The 17,030-nt window shown below is 41.9% G+C and overlaps 2 protein-coding genes across 2 annotated transcripts in view; one reads left to right on the top strand and one right to left on the bottom strand.

Annotated features, from left to right (window-relative positions):
- The window catches only part of CC2D1B (coiled-coil and C2 domain containing 1B), a 34,448-nt gene extending 22,788 nt beyond the window's left edge, over positions 1–11,660 (top strand). The window contains exons 18-24 of the mRNA XM_009483217.2: positions 370–443; positions 1,114–1,172; positions 3,038–3,089; positions 4,473–4,572; positions 7,827–7,917; positions 8,650–8,780; positions 10,498–11,660. Of these exons, the coding sequence (XP_009481492.1) occupies positions 370–443; positions 1,114–1,172; positions 3,038–3,089; positions 4,473–4,572; positions 7,827–7,917; positions 8,650–8,769 (496 nt within the window). The 3' untranslated portion in view covers positions 8,770–8,780; positions 10,498–11,660. The remainder of the gene's footprint in view (positions 1–369; positions 444–1,113; positions 1,173–3,037; positions 3,090–4,472; positions 4,573–7,826; positions 7,918–8,649; positions 8,781–10,497) is intronic.
- Positions 11,661–13,880: 2,220 nt separating this feature from the next.
- ZFYVE9 (zinc finger FYVE-type containing 9) overlaps positions 13,881–17,030 on the bottom strand; it is a 44,728-nt gene continuing 41,578 nt past the window's right edge. Inside the window, exons 16-18 of the mRNA XM_009483218.2 lie at positions 16,161–16,266; positions 14,987–15,163; positions 13,881–14,140 (exon numbers count right to left, since the gene is read on the bottom strand). Of these exons, the coding sequence (XP_009481493.1) occupies positions 13,979–14,140; positions 14,987–15,163; positions 16,161–16,266 (445 nt within the window). The 3' untranslated portion in view covers positions 13,881–13,978. The remainder of the gene's footprint in view (positions 14,141–14,986; positions 15,164–16,160; positions 16,267–17,030) is intronic.

A 17,030-nucleotide genomic window follows, 5' to 3' on the forward strand; every position in this document is an offset into this window, starting at 1 on the left:
GACACTCAACAACTTAAATACAAAGAAGTTGTTCTCTGACTTCTCTTCTGGGTTCTTTTGTTTTCAAAATATCTCCAGCTTCATCTCTTACATTCTGGTACTGCAGCCAGTCTTCCTTCCTCTGTATTTCTCCCTCAGTCTTGTTGCCTTTGGGCTTTGTTTGTGGCACTTTTTGCTGTACCTCAGAGATGTTTTTATCTTGGTTTGTGCTCTTTCCTTGCTCTTTTGTAATTTATGAAGATGATCTATGTAGGAGTGCACTGTTGAAAAAGGTCTGACATACCAGTGGCATCCCGGTCTGGCAGTGGATCCAGGTCGTGGTGGGCTACTGGGATGAATATGCTTTTTTTGTCTTTATTTTTTTCACAGGATATTTTCTGAGCTCAACAGCACAGAAATGCACCTTCTTATTGTCAGGGGGATAAACCTACCAGCTCCGCCAGGTATGTATTCGACAGGGCATGTGGGCTTTTTCTTCTGAGTAGGTAAGGAAGGTAGTGGGGAATGAGGTTTTCCTACGTTGAAGACCACTTCAAGAGTCAAGACCTTTGTAGCCAGCACTCATTAAAACAAAATAACCAGGTTACAGGCTCAAGCCCCCAAAAAAGCTTTAAACAGTATTTAAAAAAACCACACAAAAAACCCCAGAAGAATAAAGATAATCTGGGTTCCATCTGGACAGAGGGAAGAACTTTAAGTTGTCCTGGGTTCGCTCATAACTGGGTCATAGTTTAAGTTTCATGTTTATCTCCTATTTTGTTATGAGTGCCTGCCTTAACTCTGCACTGCCTTAATGTGTATTGGCCCTTCAGTAGACAGGAGTCGTTCCTGCCATTACTGCTTTTAGTCCCTTGCCTCTGGGAGCCTGTAAACCATCTGTGCTAGACTGTCTCAGGACTAACAGCAGCATTAAGAAAAGTAGATGTTTTCCTTTGGATGCCAGCTTTCTACGGATTTTGGGTTGATGGATTTTGGGTTTTTCAGCTGTCAAGAGACAGGTCACAAGTCCTACAAAAATCAGTTAGGTGCTCTCGAAAATCCTGCTCAACATTACAGATGTAACAAAAATATCTGTATTGGCTGTTTGGATTGGCTGGTTGTTGTCTCATTCAGGTGTATCGCCAAGAGATTTGGATGCATTTGTGAAGTTTGAATTTCAGTACCCGAGTGCGGTGAGTATGTGTCCTGGCTTTTCTGTTCCTCAGCGTGTGTGACCCTTGCCACTGTATTAGCTTGTGAGGGCTTCAAGGAGGAAATGCAGGTTTTCTTCTAGAAAGGGAAGGCACTTCTAGGCATATTGCCTGAATTTATTTTTAAAACAGAAACTTTTTCTGAGAAACAGACCTGCTGAATCTGTTTCCTGCAGATTTGAGCTTTGCTGCATCTTTCTCTTGATGTTCTCCACACCTTACACTTGGCGGTGTGGTGCCTGCTTCAGGCTTGCATGTTCCCTGGCTGGCTGACCACCAGCTTACTGCTAAACAGCATTCACGGTGCTAAGCCATGCCCGCCTTTCCCGCCTGAAGACACTAATCAGACTGTTTCCAGTGTTTGCAAAATTTGTAGACGTTTCTTTCTTTTAGGGGTGCAAATGCACTGCTAACTTCAACCAAACACAAGGGCATGCAAAGTTGTGACTAGGGGAGAGGGGTCACCTTAGATGTGATCTCCCTCTAAGCCCCATTCCTTTAAGAAAACAAGCTTTTAAAGGCATTGCTTTTGGACATCTCTTATAATTATATAAATGGATTGAAAAGGTTAATCTTTATCATCAAATAAATGCATGTAACTCCTGGTGATTTAATTAGCAAATATATATGTGCATATCTGGAGAAAGGACTTAGGCCAAACAAATTTCTTCACCTTACTAATTAATACTTATGTGTATGTGCATGTGTATATGTGCATATATATGTGTATGTATATAAAAAATACATATACATATATATCTTGCTTCTTTCCTTGAAACTCTCCAGTGTCATCCTGTTCCCTGCCCCTTTAAAAGCAGTCTCTGGTCTGAAAAATACTGAAACCATTGAGCTAGAAGGGCTTCTAAGAGGGGCTGTCTAGTCTTACTATCAGTAGAAGTGCTGGGGCTTCTGCTGCTTTCTCTGTAGGACAAAACCAATCTTTGCTCTTACAGGATTAATACTTAGCCCTGTGAGAGTGCAGAGCCTAGATTTTTACCTCCTCATAAATTTTGCAGCAATTCCACTAAAATAAATCCAATTACCTGTGGGAAATTTTGGTGATGGTCAGAGCAGGTTTGTGCTTAGGTTTAACGTGAGGCCTTAATGGAGGAGCCCTCCACCATTAGGGTGGCTTAAAACAGCATTGGTCTGTATGAATAATTTTCTGGGCAATAAGTAAGAATCAGCGTAGTTGCTTTTAATCTTTTTTTGTTTGTTTGTTTTTAAAAAAGCCAGATCTTTACTGCTTAGCCAACAGTCAAATACACCACCTTTCTTCTTCATAGCCAAAATTGGTTTTGCAAGTAGCTGCAATAATTAGGTCACGTTGTCCTTGTTCAGTCCCCAGAGATTTAGTTTGTACTCCGCTTTAGGTTAAAAGTTAATTCATTTTGGTGGCAGATTGATTGTCAGGCAAAATAATAGTAGGGCAATTCCCTGAATGATTTGTGATGAATTCCTTGTGTAGCTTATTATTCTAACTAATGCAGAAGGAACAGAATTACTGTGTCGTGGAACGTGCGCAGTTTATCATGTAGTTTAACAGCCGCAGTCGGTAACTTCATGATGATTGGATTGAATTGAGTGTGATCACATAGCTTATCTGTGGCTCTTACATTTCATGTAATGTTTTGGGTTATTCTTTATCTAGTATTATACTTGTTACCGCAATGAAATCCAAATATTTTAGTCTTGAATGTACCATGACTCTTTTTATCATTCAGATAACTCCCTAAGCCTCATGTTTCTTGTATAGGTATAAAAAGAGCTGGTAATAAAAATGGTTACTATTCTGTATTTTGAAACAATATCTGATGGTTTTATGTAATATGTGTCTCTCTTAATAGGAGCAACCTCAAAAGAGTAAAACACCTGTAATTAACAATAACAATTCTCCAGGTTAGTACTTTTTCTGGGACAGAGGGAAAAACATTGCACCTTAGGAATCACTGGAGAGTGCAGGCTAATCTCATACTGTGAATCAGGCCAGAGGGCCTCCCAGGAGGGTGAAGTCCAGCTGCGTTGGCAATTTCTTCACCCTCATCCCAATATCAGTGATAGTTATTGTGTTACGACTTAGTGAAATCGAGTTACCAGTCATGCTCCAGCTGCTGCTGTCAACCCTGCTGGGAGATGGGCCAGATAAATAAGTCTGCTTTATTAAATAAGTTAAATTATTAATTTCAGTATCTCCATGGATCAGATCTTTTTCAGTCAGATTTTGTGTCCTGTGAGATTCTGTCATGATTTTTGCTAATCAGCTAACATTTCTAAACCTGACAAAGCATCATTGCAGAAATAGATTTTTTTTTTTTTTTTTTTTTGTTAAGACAATGTGTCTTGAAACCTACTAAAATACTTTCTTTGTACCTTTTGAAAAATACTCTGTTGTACCTAGCCATTGAATACCGGTATTAGACTCAACATGCATTTTAGAATTAATCATCTTGCACTCTGAGTTTGGTTTATTGCTACATTATTTTTTCAATTCTTGCAGTAAGCAGCCATCTAGTATCAAAACAACTTTGAATTCAGTATCCAAATTACTTGTTGTGAATTTATCTCAAAAGATATAGACATATATAATATCTTTTGAGTTTATATATATTTTCTGTTAAGAGTAGAAGTCCTGAAGCTCTGATACCGAGAGCTGCATTCCAAGTCTTCCAATAACTTGATCTGCACTTGCTGAACAGCCACTTAGCATTAGTGTTTTGGGTTCCCAGGCTGGCAAGCAGAGGTGAGTGTTCCTGGGTAGCACAGCAGATCAGTCTTTGAACATTAGTTGTACAATGTTGTGAGACTTTCTGATGAAAAGGTATCCTGTGGCATAGTTCTTGTCATGCTCATTAATGAAACTGGTGTTAAAACAGTATTATTTACATTATCAAAACACTCCTTCCCAGTTGTTCCAACCTTCCTATGCTTTTTCCTTATTATTTTGTACCTTTTTCTTAGGCACAGACACTCTGTTTAATTGCTGAAAGATCTAGATTCTCCACAGTTTTGGCTCTCCAGTAACTTGCTGTCACCTCCTCATGATGACAGTTTGGTTTCTGTCCCTGTAAAGTGGGGATGACAGAGATGAACTGTTGCACAGGGACACTAACTTGTTAATGACTGAAATAAGCTCCTGAGAAGGAGGTTCATATGGATGTGAAGTGTCTTTCACAAATGGGCCAAACTGAGATAAACAGAGGTCTGAGTACGTGCATGTAATAGGGCACTGCACATAGTTTGACCTTCACAGCTTTCTTTCATTTTTCTATATCTTAACTGTAGAATATAACCAGTTGTTCAAGTTGAACATCAACCGAAATCACAGAGGTTTCCGACGAGCAATTCGGTCCAAAGGAATTAAATTTGAAGTATTTCATAAAGGGTAAGTCTACAGTTTGCTCCCCCCTCGTTGCTTCTCTAGTAGCAGTTGAAAAGAGTGTTGTAGCTGAAATCTATGAAGCACAATCTTTAAGCTAGCAATAAAGTGTTGTCTAGTTCTCATGTCTGAGAACTCCTTTCAACATGTGCCAAGCTCTCTATCTTTCCCGGTGGGGGTGAAAAAAAGGCAGAAGTTCAGTGAAGTTGGTTCATAACTGGCAGATATAAGAGGAATTGATGACACTGAGAAGGTAATGATTCAGCTTCAAATTGTTTTGATTCTTATCCAGTCTGGTTTTAGTCATCTGGACTAGAAGATTTAAATGTTATACGGGATAATTTTGTAGAATAGTGAAGTACAAGTGGCAGCAAAACATTAACAGCAGTAAAGCAGATGACAGATGATGGCAGAACTAGTGTTATGTTTTTCTATTTATCTTCATGCTGAGGATCTTACAATATTTACCGAACACTGCTAGCAAACTGTTAGACTATCTTGAGAGAGACGGACTCCCTTCATCTCAGAGATCAAGATGATGAGATGGATGTTAACAGTTGGTAAAGTTCAGGGAAATCGTCCTACATCTAGGCTCATTACTGATTTATTCAAAATCAGTGGCCTGTATTCACTAATCCCCGAGTTGGTTGTGACCCATGACTTGGATGGGATGTTAGATAACCTGGTTTTTGCCTCGGTGGCAGTTTGTGCTGTTTGTTTCTGTTGCTGGGACGTGCAGAAATGATCCATAGGTTCTCCGAGATGGTTTTCAAGTTGTAGATGTTTTAATTTTTGAGATAAAGTCCAGATCTTCCATTTGCACCTCCATTGAAGCAAAAGCTCATTTTCTTACTCTTTCAATCCTGACTGCTCCGCTGCTCTGTTGTTCAAGATTTCATCATTAGAGATCCTACCTCTCTTGCATAGAACTGTTAAGTGTTTACAGTTGTTTAAAACATTTTCTCCCTATCTTTTGCATACCATTGTCCATATGGGGCATATCCTGTTCTCTTACCAGCTGGAACTGTGTTTGTTTTTAAGGTCTGAGTTAGGCTCAGGCTTAAGTTCACCCATTAGGAAACACTCTCCAGTGATTAATGAGTTGTATGCCAGCTCCAGATTGTCATCTTTTGAAGCCTTTTCGAAGATTAGCAAAAAAATCTGTGCGGGTTGTCTCTTTTCTGCTTCTGACATATTTTTTTGTTCTTAGAACAGGAATCTAACAAGTTAAATATATGCTTGTTTCTGGATTGGGGTGGAGGGGTGGCAGTTCCCCATGGCAAATAGCAACAGGGAAGCAGAAAAAGAAGGAATTCCCACTGATCACCTTCCCTGGCCACCTTCTCAGGAGAAAGGAGAGGATTAAGTGATCCAGGCTCTTTTTCTAAAGACTGTCTACTCCCTGTCTGTCTTCAAGACTATAATAAATGAATAATACTTTCAGAAATGCTTGTAGATGTTGTAGTTTTGGGGTCTCTGATAGCTCTTTGACCATCTCCCAAGAATTATTTTGTCTCGGTGAGCAAAGGAGACTTGTTTCAGGTCATACGTATTAAACTTCAGTTTAAAAAACACTTTCAAGTAAAAACCCAGCAATGTATTTTTCCAACGGAAAACTTTCTCCATACACCTCTCCTAAAAGCTTCTGAAGATAAAAGGAGATTTCCCCAGAGCTGTTTCTGAAGCCATGGCCTAGAGCAAGTTCACATTCTTCACTGCAAACCCCTTAGAACTGATCAGGGATGAACCAGTCTTTATTGTTTCTTGAATTATGAAATGGAAAAATGCTTTTAAAAAAATTCAGCTAGAAGAATTGCTGATTCTCTTTTTAAGTTTATGAACAAAGTGTCCAACTCACTGCAGTACAATTATGTAATCCTTCATTTTAAGGTGCTTGTGAAGTAAAGGAAGTATTCTAGCATGTAAGCTAATAAATTCTGAACTTTTCTAAATGATTTTGTGAGTCTACTGTAGTCTCATTGATGGAAGGCTTTCTGTCCACAAAATTCATAGGCATAGTGTTTGGAGGCAGCGCTATCAGCCCTTGAGGTACCTTGTGACATTTTTCTTTACTACAGCAATTTGTGTTGAGATGCACAAACTGCCAAATAAGCAATCTGAACAACTGAGCTGGAGTCTTTCAAGTCCTTCAGCAACAGGTTTTTGGAAGAGATGTACTTCCTAAGAGTGACTTGCTGCATGTCCCAGTGCATTCAGAGTAGTAGTGGTCTTGCACTCTCTATCCCATGTAGAAGTGTCTGAGCTCCCTACTGTGAGCTCGCTATGGCCTGGGCTAATGGTACCAGACCATTGTCCTCCTGACCTAGAGAGACTTAGGTGCTGCATGAGCCAAAGTATTTCTGACGCTATTTCTGAACCTGCAAGCCAGAAAGTGAGGTTAAAGTCTGGATGACAGGTTTCTTACACTGTGCTTGATTATGAACTATTTGGAGACTATGTGAATGAAGCAATCGTTGAGGCAGTGGATGTGAAGAAACAACCTTACTCCTTTTCCAGTCGGAGACTTTAGACAATCAGGTTCACGGATGCTCACCTGGAAATTGTAGGCACTGATGGCAGGATCAGGTCTGTGTATGAATATACTGGTTACTGTTACTGGTGATTACATGATCTTGAGGCTCCATATAATAATCTTCAGAGTTTTCATTGCATATGTCAAGTCTTGCTTGATAATATCTTAATATCTCTTAATGATAATAGGAAGAAGGGTGGATGTTTTGGGATTGGGTTTTTTTTTGTTTCTTTGTTGGTTTGCTTGCTTGGTTTTTTTCCTAAATAGAATGGCATTAAAAAAGGAAGCTTCTGAATTCTGGGCAGATTTCCTGTCTAAAACACAACAGGCATGGCTGGTTGGCTTTCCTACCTGCAGAATCTCTAGATTTTAGTTGTTTATCAATCCTTTTGGAGACTGATTCAGGGAAATGCTTGGATGCAGGCAAAGAAATCCAGTGCTTTGAGCTGCACACTTCTGTGGAATTAGTGTGTTTTAGTCTTAGCTGTTGCCTTTTGGAGGAGTTTGTCTAGATAAGGATTGCATCACCTGTCTCTGTTAAGGTAAAGATGGATCACTTGCTGATAAAAGTCTTAAACAGAAGTGACTGTAGCAGAGAAAAGTTGATTGTTTTCATTGCAGGATAAAAATGCTCTGTGTTTAATTTCTAGTCTAAAATTAGTTAAAATTAATTTTAGTGTTCTAAAAAACCTTACTCATTCCACTAAGGAAGATTTCTTTGAAACAGGTCCTTCTTCAGAAGTGACAAGCAGGTGGGGACAGCACACTTGAAACTGGACAAGCTGGAATCGGAATGTGAAGTTAGAGAGATCATCGAGGTATGTTTTCTGGATGAGGTGTGTTCTTCTAGTAAGTAGTACTTGAATATTCACATTGCATAAATGTGTGTGTATATAGTTGACAGTTTTGTACTGGATGAGTTTGATGAACAATGGGCTGTTCCCTGTTTTGTAATCTCTTGAGGCTTGTCTTAGCTGTGACAGTTCTGGTACTGGGAACTCCTTGGGGACTCTTCTGCAGATTTTCTGTATCAAGATAGTTTTCTTTGTCAGGACCAGAAATTCAGGCGGTTCCCAAAAATAATTGTGTTGGTAGCTAACAGATCAAAGGGTTAAGTGAAGACTGCCAGAGTGGATAGAGAGCTGCTGTAAGATCCAGTAGGAGGTCACTAAGTGGAGCCTTAAAAAAAAAAAAAAAAAAAAAAAGCCTTGGGGTGCATCACAGACATGTTCAGGAGACTGCTGGCCATAGGGTCCTCCGAGCTGCCCGTGGATGCCACTTGTACTTCGGCGGCTTGGTGCACGGCAGGCAGAGGTAGCACAGCCACTGGTGCAGCTGCCCCGCACAGGTTGCATGGGGACCTGCTCTGCTGAATTATCAATCCGGGGAAGCACGCGGCTGCGACACCTCCCGGCATTGCAGTCACCTGCAGGTGATCTCTGTCATCTTTTAGTCGTGGTGCAATATAGTCAGTGGTTGCCTGAGGCACCCTAATTTGACATTATCATTCATACGTGCGCTAACTGCTCTTCTTTTTGTGGTTCTTTCAGATTTTTGATGGCAGAAAGCCCACTGGAGGGAAACTGGAGGTAAAAGTGAGACTCAGGGAGCCCCTCAGTGGTCAAGATCTTCAAACAGTTACAGAAAACTGGCTGGTCCTTGAACATTAGCTCTATCTGAGGTACGAATGCTGCGTCTAAAGATGGTCTGGCCAGAACTCGACAGGGCTGCAGATAAACTCTGCTTGAATAATGTCTTTTGTTGACATTGACCCAATTACATAGCTCTGGCTTTGATACCGTTCATCTTTATATTTGTAGTGGTGAGTTGACATAACTTCAGAAATGAGGTTACAGAATGTCTGATTAGTTTGTGTATCAAAGATGCTATTTCACAATCACTTGAAATACAGGGAATGCTTCTAGCATCACCTTTATTTAGAATAACATTTAGAAAATAAGATTTATGAGTCCTTTCTAGGAGGGGGAGAGCTTTCTGTCCATCCTTATCGTTAGCAAAAAAAGTTTAGTTAGCAAGGACCCTTCTTCCCCTGCCAGAAGCTAGAGAAGGGCATTTGTTTGTCCCATGAAAGTCTGCTTGACTTCATGTGAAAGGGAAACTGTTGGAGATAGGCTTTCTTCGGGATACTTGAGACTTCTCAGCAGGGAGAGACTGCACAGTTGAATGCAGGCTACCTGAAGAAGCGTGCCTGGTGCCCACTGTGCTCACAGCAAGTACAGAAGAGGAGCTGTGTGCTGCCAAAGCGGCTGTATGTTAGGATGAAAAAGAGGTGGGCTGCTGCTTCTTGCCAGCCTCTACAGAAACTGCTTGGGTTTGGAGCTTGTCTTCCTTTCTCATACTCTGCCTTTCAGGTTTCACAAATCCTCCCTTCTTAAAAAAAACAAAAGCAAGTAAATACCAAAACTTCTGGTGTCTTTTTTTTTAAAGTGATTTTCTACATAAAGTTCCTGAAAGATAAGTACCAGAAGTCTGTCTGCCTGTGGAATCTCTAATTCAGCCTACTTTTATGTATGTGTCTGATGTTTGAAAGAAATTCAGATTAGTTGGGCACAATCCCCGATAACCTGAAACTTAGCTGTGGGAGAAGTGAGGACCTAATGTTCATAAAACCACGGAGTGGACGCCGACTCGCTAGGGGCAGTCGGTGCGCGTGCAAATTGCAGCCACAGGGTGTTATTGGCGGGGGGGTGACCGTGCTCATCCCCTCTGAGCAGGCATTTCTCGTGCTGTGGTGGCATGTCGAGTCCTCCTCTTGGACCGTGACCTTGCTGTACGAGCATGGAACAAACCTTACCTTTTCTCATGGAAAACGGATGATGTATAAATACAAAGTTTCTAACAAGTAATCCCTCTTCCGTTGCCTGAGCTCCTGAAGTCTCTGTGCTCCCTCTTCCTTAACGTATTGTTTTGCTTTGCCATTTATAAATGGCAGTTAAGAGACTATTCATCAGCTTCACAGCAACGTCACCTGTTTGCCACACCTTTCCTTCCAAATTGTGTTAGATTTTAGATTGAGAGGTCTTGTTTCAATACCTGGGCCTGAATTTGTAGCACCAAAGGGACTTTGTCTAGCGATTTCTTCCTCACAGCCAAGGAGGTCAGCAAGCTGCCCGTGAGCTTCGCAGTTAGGCTGTGAGGGACACGTTTGATGGCCGTATCTGAAGTAGCAACTTGGCCTTGTGCCGTGACTGGACATCTAAGCACTTTCAATCACTACAGCTTAATAATTTTGCCCCACTGATTTCTCTAGTTGATCATCCAGAAAATTCATGTCAGCATTTTACATATAATGTGACCTTGAATTATGAACCTCTGTTAAGTACTGCATCAAGTAATTTTGTTGGGTTTTTGTTTGGTTTTTTTTCCTCCCCCCCCAGATCCGTTGGAATGTTAAAAGATGTGGGATGAACGTACGTAGAAAGACGCTGCTAGCTGCAAGCACCAAAGATGTTGAATGCACTACTGAACCTAATGTCTATTTTGATAACAGCCATAATGCTTATTCATAACTTCAAGGCAAATGTAAGGCTCTGGGAATGTGCTGCTGCAGGGGATTGTTACTAGTCTACACAAAATAGACAGAATTGCCTTAATGTGGGACTACTGATGTAGCACCAGGATGAATGTTACATTAACTATGCATAGTGGTGTGTGAAGAGTTTAGCCCCTTAAAAATGCCCTGAGGCAGTGCAAAAACTTCTCAGTCAAGTCACAGGTAAGACCTTTACTAGAATTAATTTTTTCAAGTGTACAAGCAGCCAGCATGGTACGGTGAACAGCCTGCTACCGCTTTTTCTGTTCTCTTTATCAAGGCCTGCTTGGGTGTTTGGGGTTTTTTTTTTGTTTCCTAAAATAGAGGAGAGAGAGCTCGGGCAGCAATCTAGCAGCGGTGCGTCCCTCCTCTGTGCATGCCACTGCAGCATGACGTTCAATCGGATGTTGCCTTTCAGAAGAAAAGAATGCAAGACTTCTTAGCAGCAGGTGTTAACAGATCTGCGTTTTTGTTCTGGCTACCACTTGTCTGCCATGCTTGCTGTGCTGCTTGTTCAGTGCAGCCCGGGTACCGTGCCTTCATCCTTTTTCTTTGGTTTTTGTTTTTGGGGTTTTTTTTAAATATAAAAATGGAGGGGGAAAAAAAAGTACGCTAGACTCTGCTGTTTCCCAAATGTTCCTTGTATTTTTACAAAAAATAGGCTTTTACAGTTCTTCCAGGTGATGGGGAAAATAGCCACTCTTTGACATGTAGAAAACTGGATTATGACTATTTTCAGGAATGCTTTTGATCAGCAGCATACAAAAAAATGGTACCAAATATGTTTGTGTTTTTAAATCTCTGTGAGCTAACGGAAAGGCCTGATCTCAAAGGAGAGGCTGTGCCTGCACGGGGGAGTCGGAGCGCTCCCGCACCAGCTGTTCAGGTAGGGCAAGTTTGTAGACAGAAAAAGAGTCCAGACAAGTAAGGCAGCACCGCCTCTGTCTTCCTGAGCAGATGAAGACAATACAGTGTTCAGTTTTTAATTTCAATAAATTTAATATACAAAACTACATGTTGAAAATAAAAATATAATATGCAGTTTTTTGCAGTGTTAACTAACTGAATTGTAAAAGTACAATTTTCTTCTAAAACAAGTACTCGTTTCTTAACAACATGGTAATTAAGGTCATTTAAAAGGCTATGGTTGAAGCAAACATGTCAGTCACCAGTTGATAGTGTTTTGCACAAACATAATCCAAACCTAAAAGACTTCTGGGGCAAAGGAAGAGAAGATAAAGATTTTTCACCTCTTTTACTGCATTATTAAGCATAACAATGCAACTGAAGTAACTGGAAAGCCGCTGCTGTGGCAAAGCTGGAGTGCAGGCTCTAGAAGGAAGATTATTACTTAGTTTCTGGAACGCTCTTCCAGATACTGAATCTTGCCTACACCGTGTAGTGCTGCGCCGTGTCCCAATGTGTGCAAAAACAGCATGCAGAGGGGAGGCTGGACGTACCCGTAGTCCCGCTCCGCTGCACAAATACACAGGAGGGCTAGTGGTTGTGTAATAGCTGAAGGTTTGTCCGTCGTGAAATGTTAAGCAAGCCGCATTAAGCCAGCCACCTTTTCCCAAATGCCAGAGGTAAGGTTTCACTCTGATGTAACACTTACCCCTTTAAGTGTAGTAGCGTGCTACCTCTTGCTGGCCAGCTTTTATTTCTGGAGTTGGACCCCAGTTCTCTGGCCTGCCTTTGCCAAGTGCTGGGTGGTGACAGCTGTAATTTGCAATATTGGATTTGTCAGACTTTGCTTTTTTTTAAAAAGCAGTAGCCATTTATTCACAAATGCACTCTGTACATATACTGTGCTGTCTTTACATAAAATACATTGCTACGTGTACAGTTACCTTTTCCTTTGCCCAGCTAATGCTGTGTATTTGTTTAAAAAACATAGCATCGGTCTCACAGTAGCCTTGCACTTCCCTTTATAGTTGAAAGGACGCCTGTGTTACTCGCATACAGCAAAACCAAAATAATCCCCGCTGCATCCACCAGAACTGACTGTGAGTAGGGACGATGCAATGTCTGAGATACTGCATCCACCATAAATTAGCCCCTCTCTTCCCAAACTCATTTTCTGTACAGACAGGAGCAGAAACCTTCTCCCCCCTTCCTGGGAGGGACTCGCAGCAGCTGCTGTGCATGGCTATGGCTAAACAAACCAAAGCCTTCCCCTGTGTTCAGCCCTTTCCGCTGGTTAGCAGCTTTCCATGGGGACAGTAACAGTGTGGAACCACGTTTCCTCCGGCTGATTCTCAATTCCAGCAGGCGTGAGCAGCTGCTTTCCTTCCTAAAGCCCTCTCAGGTGAGACCAAGAGCGCTGGGCCAAGTGCAAGTGCTTGGAGCTGACCAGAAAGCCTTTTTCAGCAGAACATGCAAAAACAGCCACTCTTTACTTTTATCACAGGTAAGCTTTTACGTGGTGCTGCTAATATGAAGTGCAAGCTGTCTTGTATTACATGACGCTAGCGTTACGCTACAGCATACAGCAAGGAGGAGACTTAAAGCTGCCCTGGGTGTTACTTTTCTTTAAAAAGCAGGACCTACTGGGGAAGAGGAGTGAGAGATAACTGCACTTTAGGGCTAATATTTCCTCTGCTTCACACAGATTTGTAAACAACGTACAGAATAGCAGAGTTGTTCTAGGAGATTATAGAAATCTGCCGAGGTGACGGGTTTTTATAGTAAATAGAGGAAAAAAGTAAACTAGCCTATTACACACACAAAACTGCAGTTTACATAATACCGCTTTCAGAGATGCCTGCCCTTCTGCTCATTTGGACACATATACAAATGTAGTTATGGCTAGGTAAGCTTTCCATAGCTCTCGAGGGCTACTCCAAACCTATTTCAACCAATAATCTGGTCAAAATAATGTAAACGTTACTTAATGTCTACAGGATAACCACAAACGGCATTATGATGAGGTCAGAATGGAGGTCTTGATTGTTGTTTCTTATGTGTCCATCTACAAACAGTACAAGATTGGAGTTTCACTTTTTATTTACGCCCCAGTGATCTTTGCACCCGTTTGAGCATTTAGAGTACATGACTGTAAGTCTTTAAACATGAGCATTTTTCTAAACAGTAACAGAATTGTATTAGCTGCAAGGATAGCATAGCCATGTTGTAGTATAGAAGCTGCCCTGATCCTCTGTTTGTTGACAATGCATAGAAGATTTAGAATTATGGAACAACTGTCCCTCCCTCCTCCCCCCCCTCCCCCAATAGTGTTAACAAAAGCTTAATTTTCCAGTTTTAAAGTGCAAATGATTCAGATACAACTGCTGCTGGAACAGGTCTGAACAGAAAATGAAGTCCTCTTATGAGATGTTTTCCAGAATATAAAAGATGAGCTCCATTATGACTGGCCCCTCACTCAACTGACATGCCCCGCCATGAATCACTGGAACTAAGGCACTGTCCAGGTCATTCATGTATTGAGAGGGCAGTGGCTGTCCATTACTCCCAGCTTGATAACCAACCTAAAAAATACAAAGTTAAGAGTGGGTTTTACAGAGAACGGGACACCAGGCTGCGATTCAGTGGGCAGTAAGAGGGAAGTGCTGTGGAGGAGGATGAGCTGTGTGAGGTGCTGCGGTCTGCCTGGGGAAGTCGGGCACTTGAACAGGATCTGTAGCAGGCACTAAAGCAGCTTTTCCACTTGTTTTTGTTCTTCTGTATGTTGCCAGTGGCTGCCCAGACAAAAGTAGCCTCTCTTTTTCTGCTTTGTCAAAGCAGACCGTTCAGATCAGCAGGAACCGCAGCCTGCATTATCAGATTAAGTGACGCAGTATTTAAAAGCCGGTTGATACTAAGAACACGTCCACTCCAAGGCAAGGCCAGCTGTCTTGCCAGCAGACCCTTATCTCTGCTTGTAGCTTTTGCTGTGGAGCACTCTCGAGGGGACCTTCCATCTGTTTCTCTGCCTCCTATGCAGTGTGATCTTTTAAGAACAGCCATGCTTGTGAACAATGTTCGGCTCACCCAAGAATACATTCAGTGCACTCCTGTCTTTAACTTGTGGTGAAAAGGCCAATTTAGAGTCTCCCCTGAGCATGTGGCAGGGCTGTTCCCAGGTCTCTGACTACAGAGCAGGTGCTGCTAGTGGCATATGGGGGTCAAGCCTGGTGTTAATTCGGGCTAGGCACTAGCTTTCCAATTCTAACAGATGGCCCAAAACACCGAACAACAGTCAGCACCACTAGATTAGCATCTGATACTGCTACTCCTTTAACCAAGAGCATGGTTGAAGTGTTCTATTTCCTTTTGGGGGAACGAGCAAGGGAACAATCCCCCAGTTAAACCAAAACGAATTATTCAAGACTTACTTGATCCGAGTCGAGTGTAACACGCAGACCTAGCTTAGTCATTCCGTCTTCTTTCAACAATTTAAGATGAGGACAGAGCGCTAAACAGAAAGCCTTTGCCACGTTTTCAGTCAATCTGCTGTGATCGGCTGGGTCACTCAGACCATTATGTTGCTCATCATTTTCCAGGAAAAACACCTGAAGGAAAGAGTTAACGCAACACTTGGCTTTTCTAGAAAATAAGGTTACAGAGGTGCCACTTAAACTTTTCACAAATGCAGATTTCTTCTTTAAGCAGGGAAGACCAGCAAAAGACCCTGAAGATGCCACCTTGGGGCGGGGGGACCAAACTTCAAAAGAAAGATTTAAATAGTCATGTTCTCAAAAAACTTTCAGTTCTGCTCAAAAGCCACATTATGGGAATTCACTATGTATTGCACGTAGTTTTTAATAAAAACCTGCTTATAAACAGATGTTAATTTCAAAAAATTCACATTTTTCGTAGAAGCCATCCCAGCCTGAAGATTTGTACTACTGTTGTCACTGAATTTGTCTCTGTTGAGCCCAGCTAACCTGGGAAAAAAGGTGTAAAGCTGCAGAGTGATTAACTTGGTTCCTCCTGGGCAGGTTAAGTGGAATACCTGAAGAAATCTTTTAACACTAGCATTTGTGTGCCGGCAGAGTCACAGCTAACATTACCTATGCAAGCAGTTCCTGCAAGTGATTTATGCCACAGCACTTTCATTTTAACTTGTAGCGTTTTAGAGAAGGTGGCTCAAAATACCATTTATAGAAAATAATTACTAAGATTTGTCTCCATTTAAAAAGGTAGTTTTTAACACAAATGCAGATGAAACCAACTGTTACCTTGGGTAACACAGTGAGCAAGTATTTTTCTGGCTTCCCCCCATGTTCAACAACCGTATGTGAGAAGAGTTGGCCAGCGCAGAGTAGGCTGTAGGGGGTGGCTGTGATAGCAGCCTGAGCTGCGCATCAGTGACAGGATATTTTACTCTGCACGATGCCGTCCTGAACCTTTCCTTGCAGGTAAGAAAGGTAACACAGGTTTGTTCTGAAAAATTTGCTGCTTTAATTTTGGTGAGTAGAGAGAGCAGGTTGAAAGAAGACTAGGCTGTAGTTGCAATCCCAAAATGCCAAGTGTTGGTTTACATGCAGCTCAATTTGACTGACTTACCTCTGTCCACCGAATGACCTTTCCGTTTGCCTTGTACTCTGAGCCATGAAATATCTTCACGCTTGTTATGGACTCCATTGATTTGCCATCAATAGGGCTTACAACACTGTAAAAGGGAGGGAAAAGCAGAAGACATGAGCTGAACAGAGAACAGTGCAAAAGAGAACTACATCGGGATCAAAGGGCAGCTCCTCTGCTACACCTGAACCCTCCAACTGCCTCGCTTGTAGGTTTTTTCATAACTGAAGGCTCTGCAATTTGAACTGCTATTACACAGCGCCTTACAACGTCAGCTTAATGGGGCATAGATCAAAATTCCCTCAGAGGGGAACTCCCCAAAGGCTTCTCTCAGGGTGTCAAAACCAGTGATCTTGAATGAAACTGCCAAATGTGACGATGGTGCTAGGCCTGGAGCTTCATAGTGACCAGCCTTTCTGGGATGGGCTCCTAGGGGGCTGAGCAAGAGGGAAGAGCCGAGAGGCAGCATGCTCCCTGCCGTCCCCCGCAGCTCCTGCCCTGACACCCGCCCTGGTCAGTAAGCACAAACCAGCTGCAGGAAGGGCCTTCCTGAAGGTTCTCAACAAAGCTTTGCACCAGAGCTGAGATCTCATAAGGTGCTAACACAGCAATGAGGCATTTCACACAGATTTGATTTTTATTCATTTGTAACCTCAGTGTAGGCCAGCAATACTTGAAACACTACTTACACACCCCAGAATTTAATTACAGAACCTAAGACCGACCCAGAGAGCCTGAAACTACAGCAATAGCCGCCTTTCTAGATGCTGAGTCCTTAAACATTGTACCCATCACAACAGCACTTCAATGTCATAAATACTGAGCTGCCATCTACACCTTTTGGCTTAACTA

This window comes from Pelecanus crispus, chromosome 5, assembly GCF_030463565.1.
Source record: "Pelecanus crispus isolate bPelCri1 chromosome 5, bPelCri1.pri, whole genome shotgun sequence".
Classification (NCBI taxonomy): domain Eukaryota; kingdom Metazoa; phylum Chordata; class Aves; order Pelecaniformes; family Pelecanidae; genus Pelecanus; species Pelecanus crispus.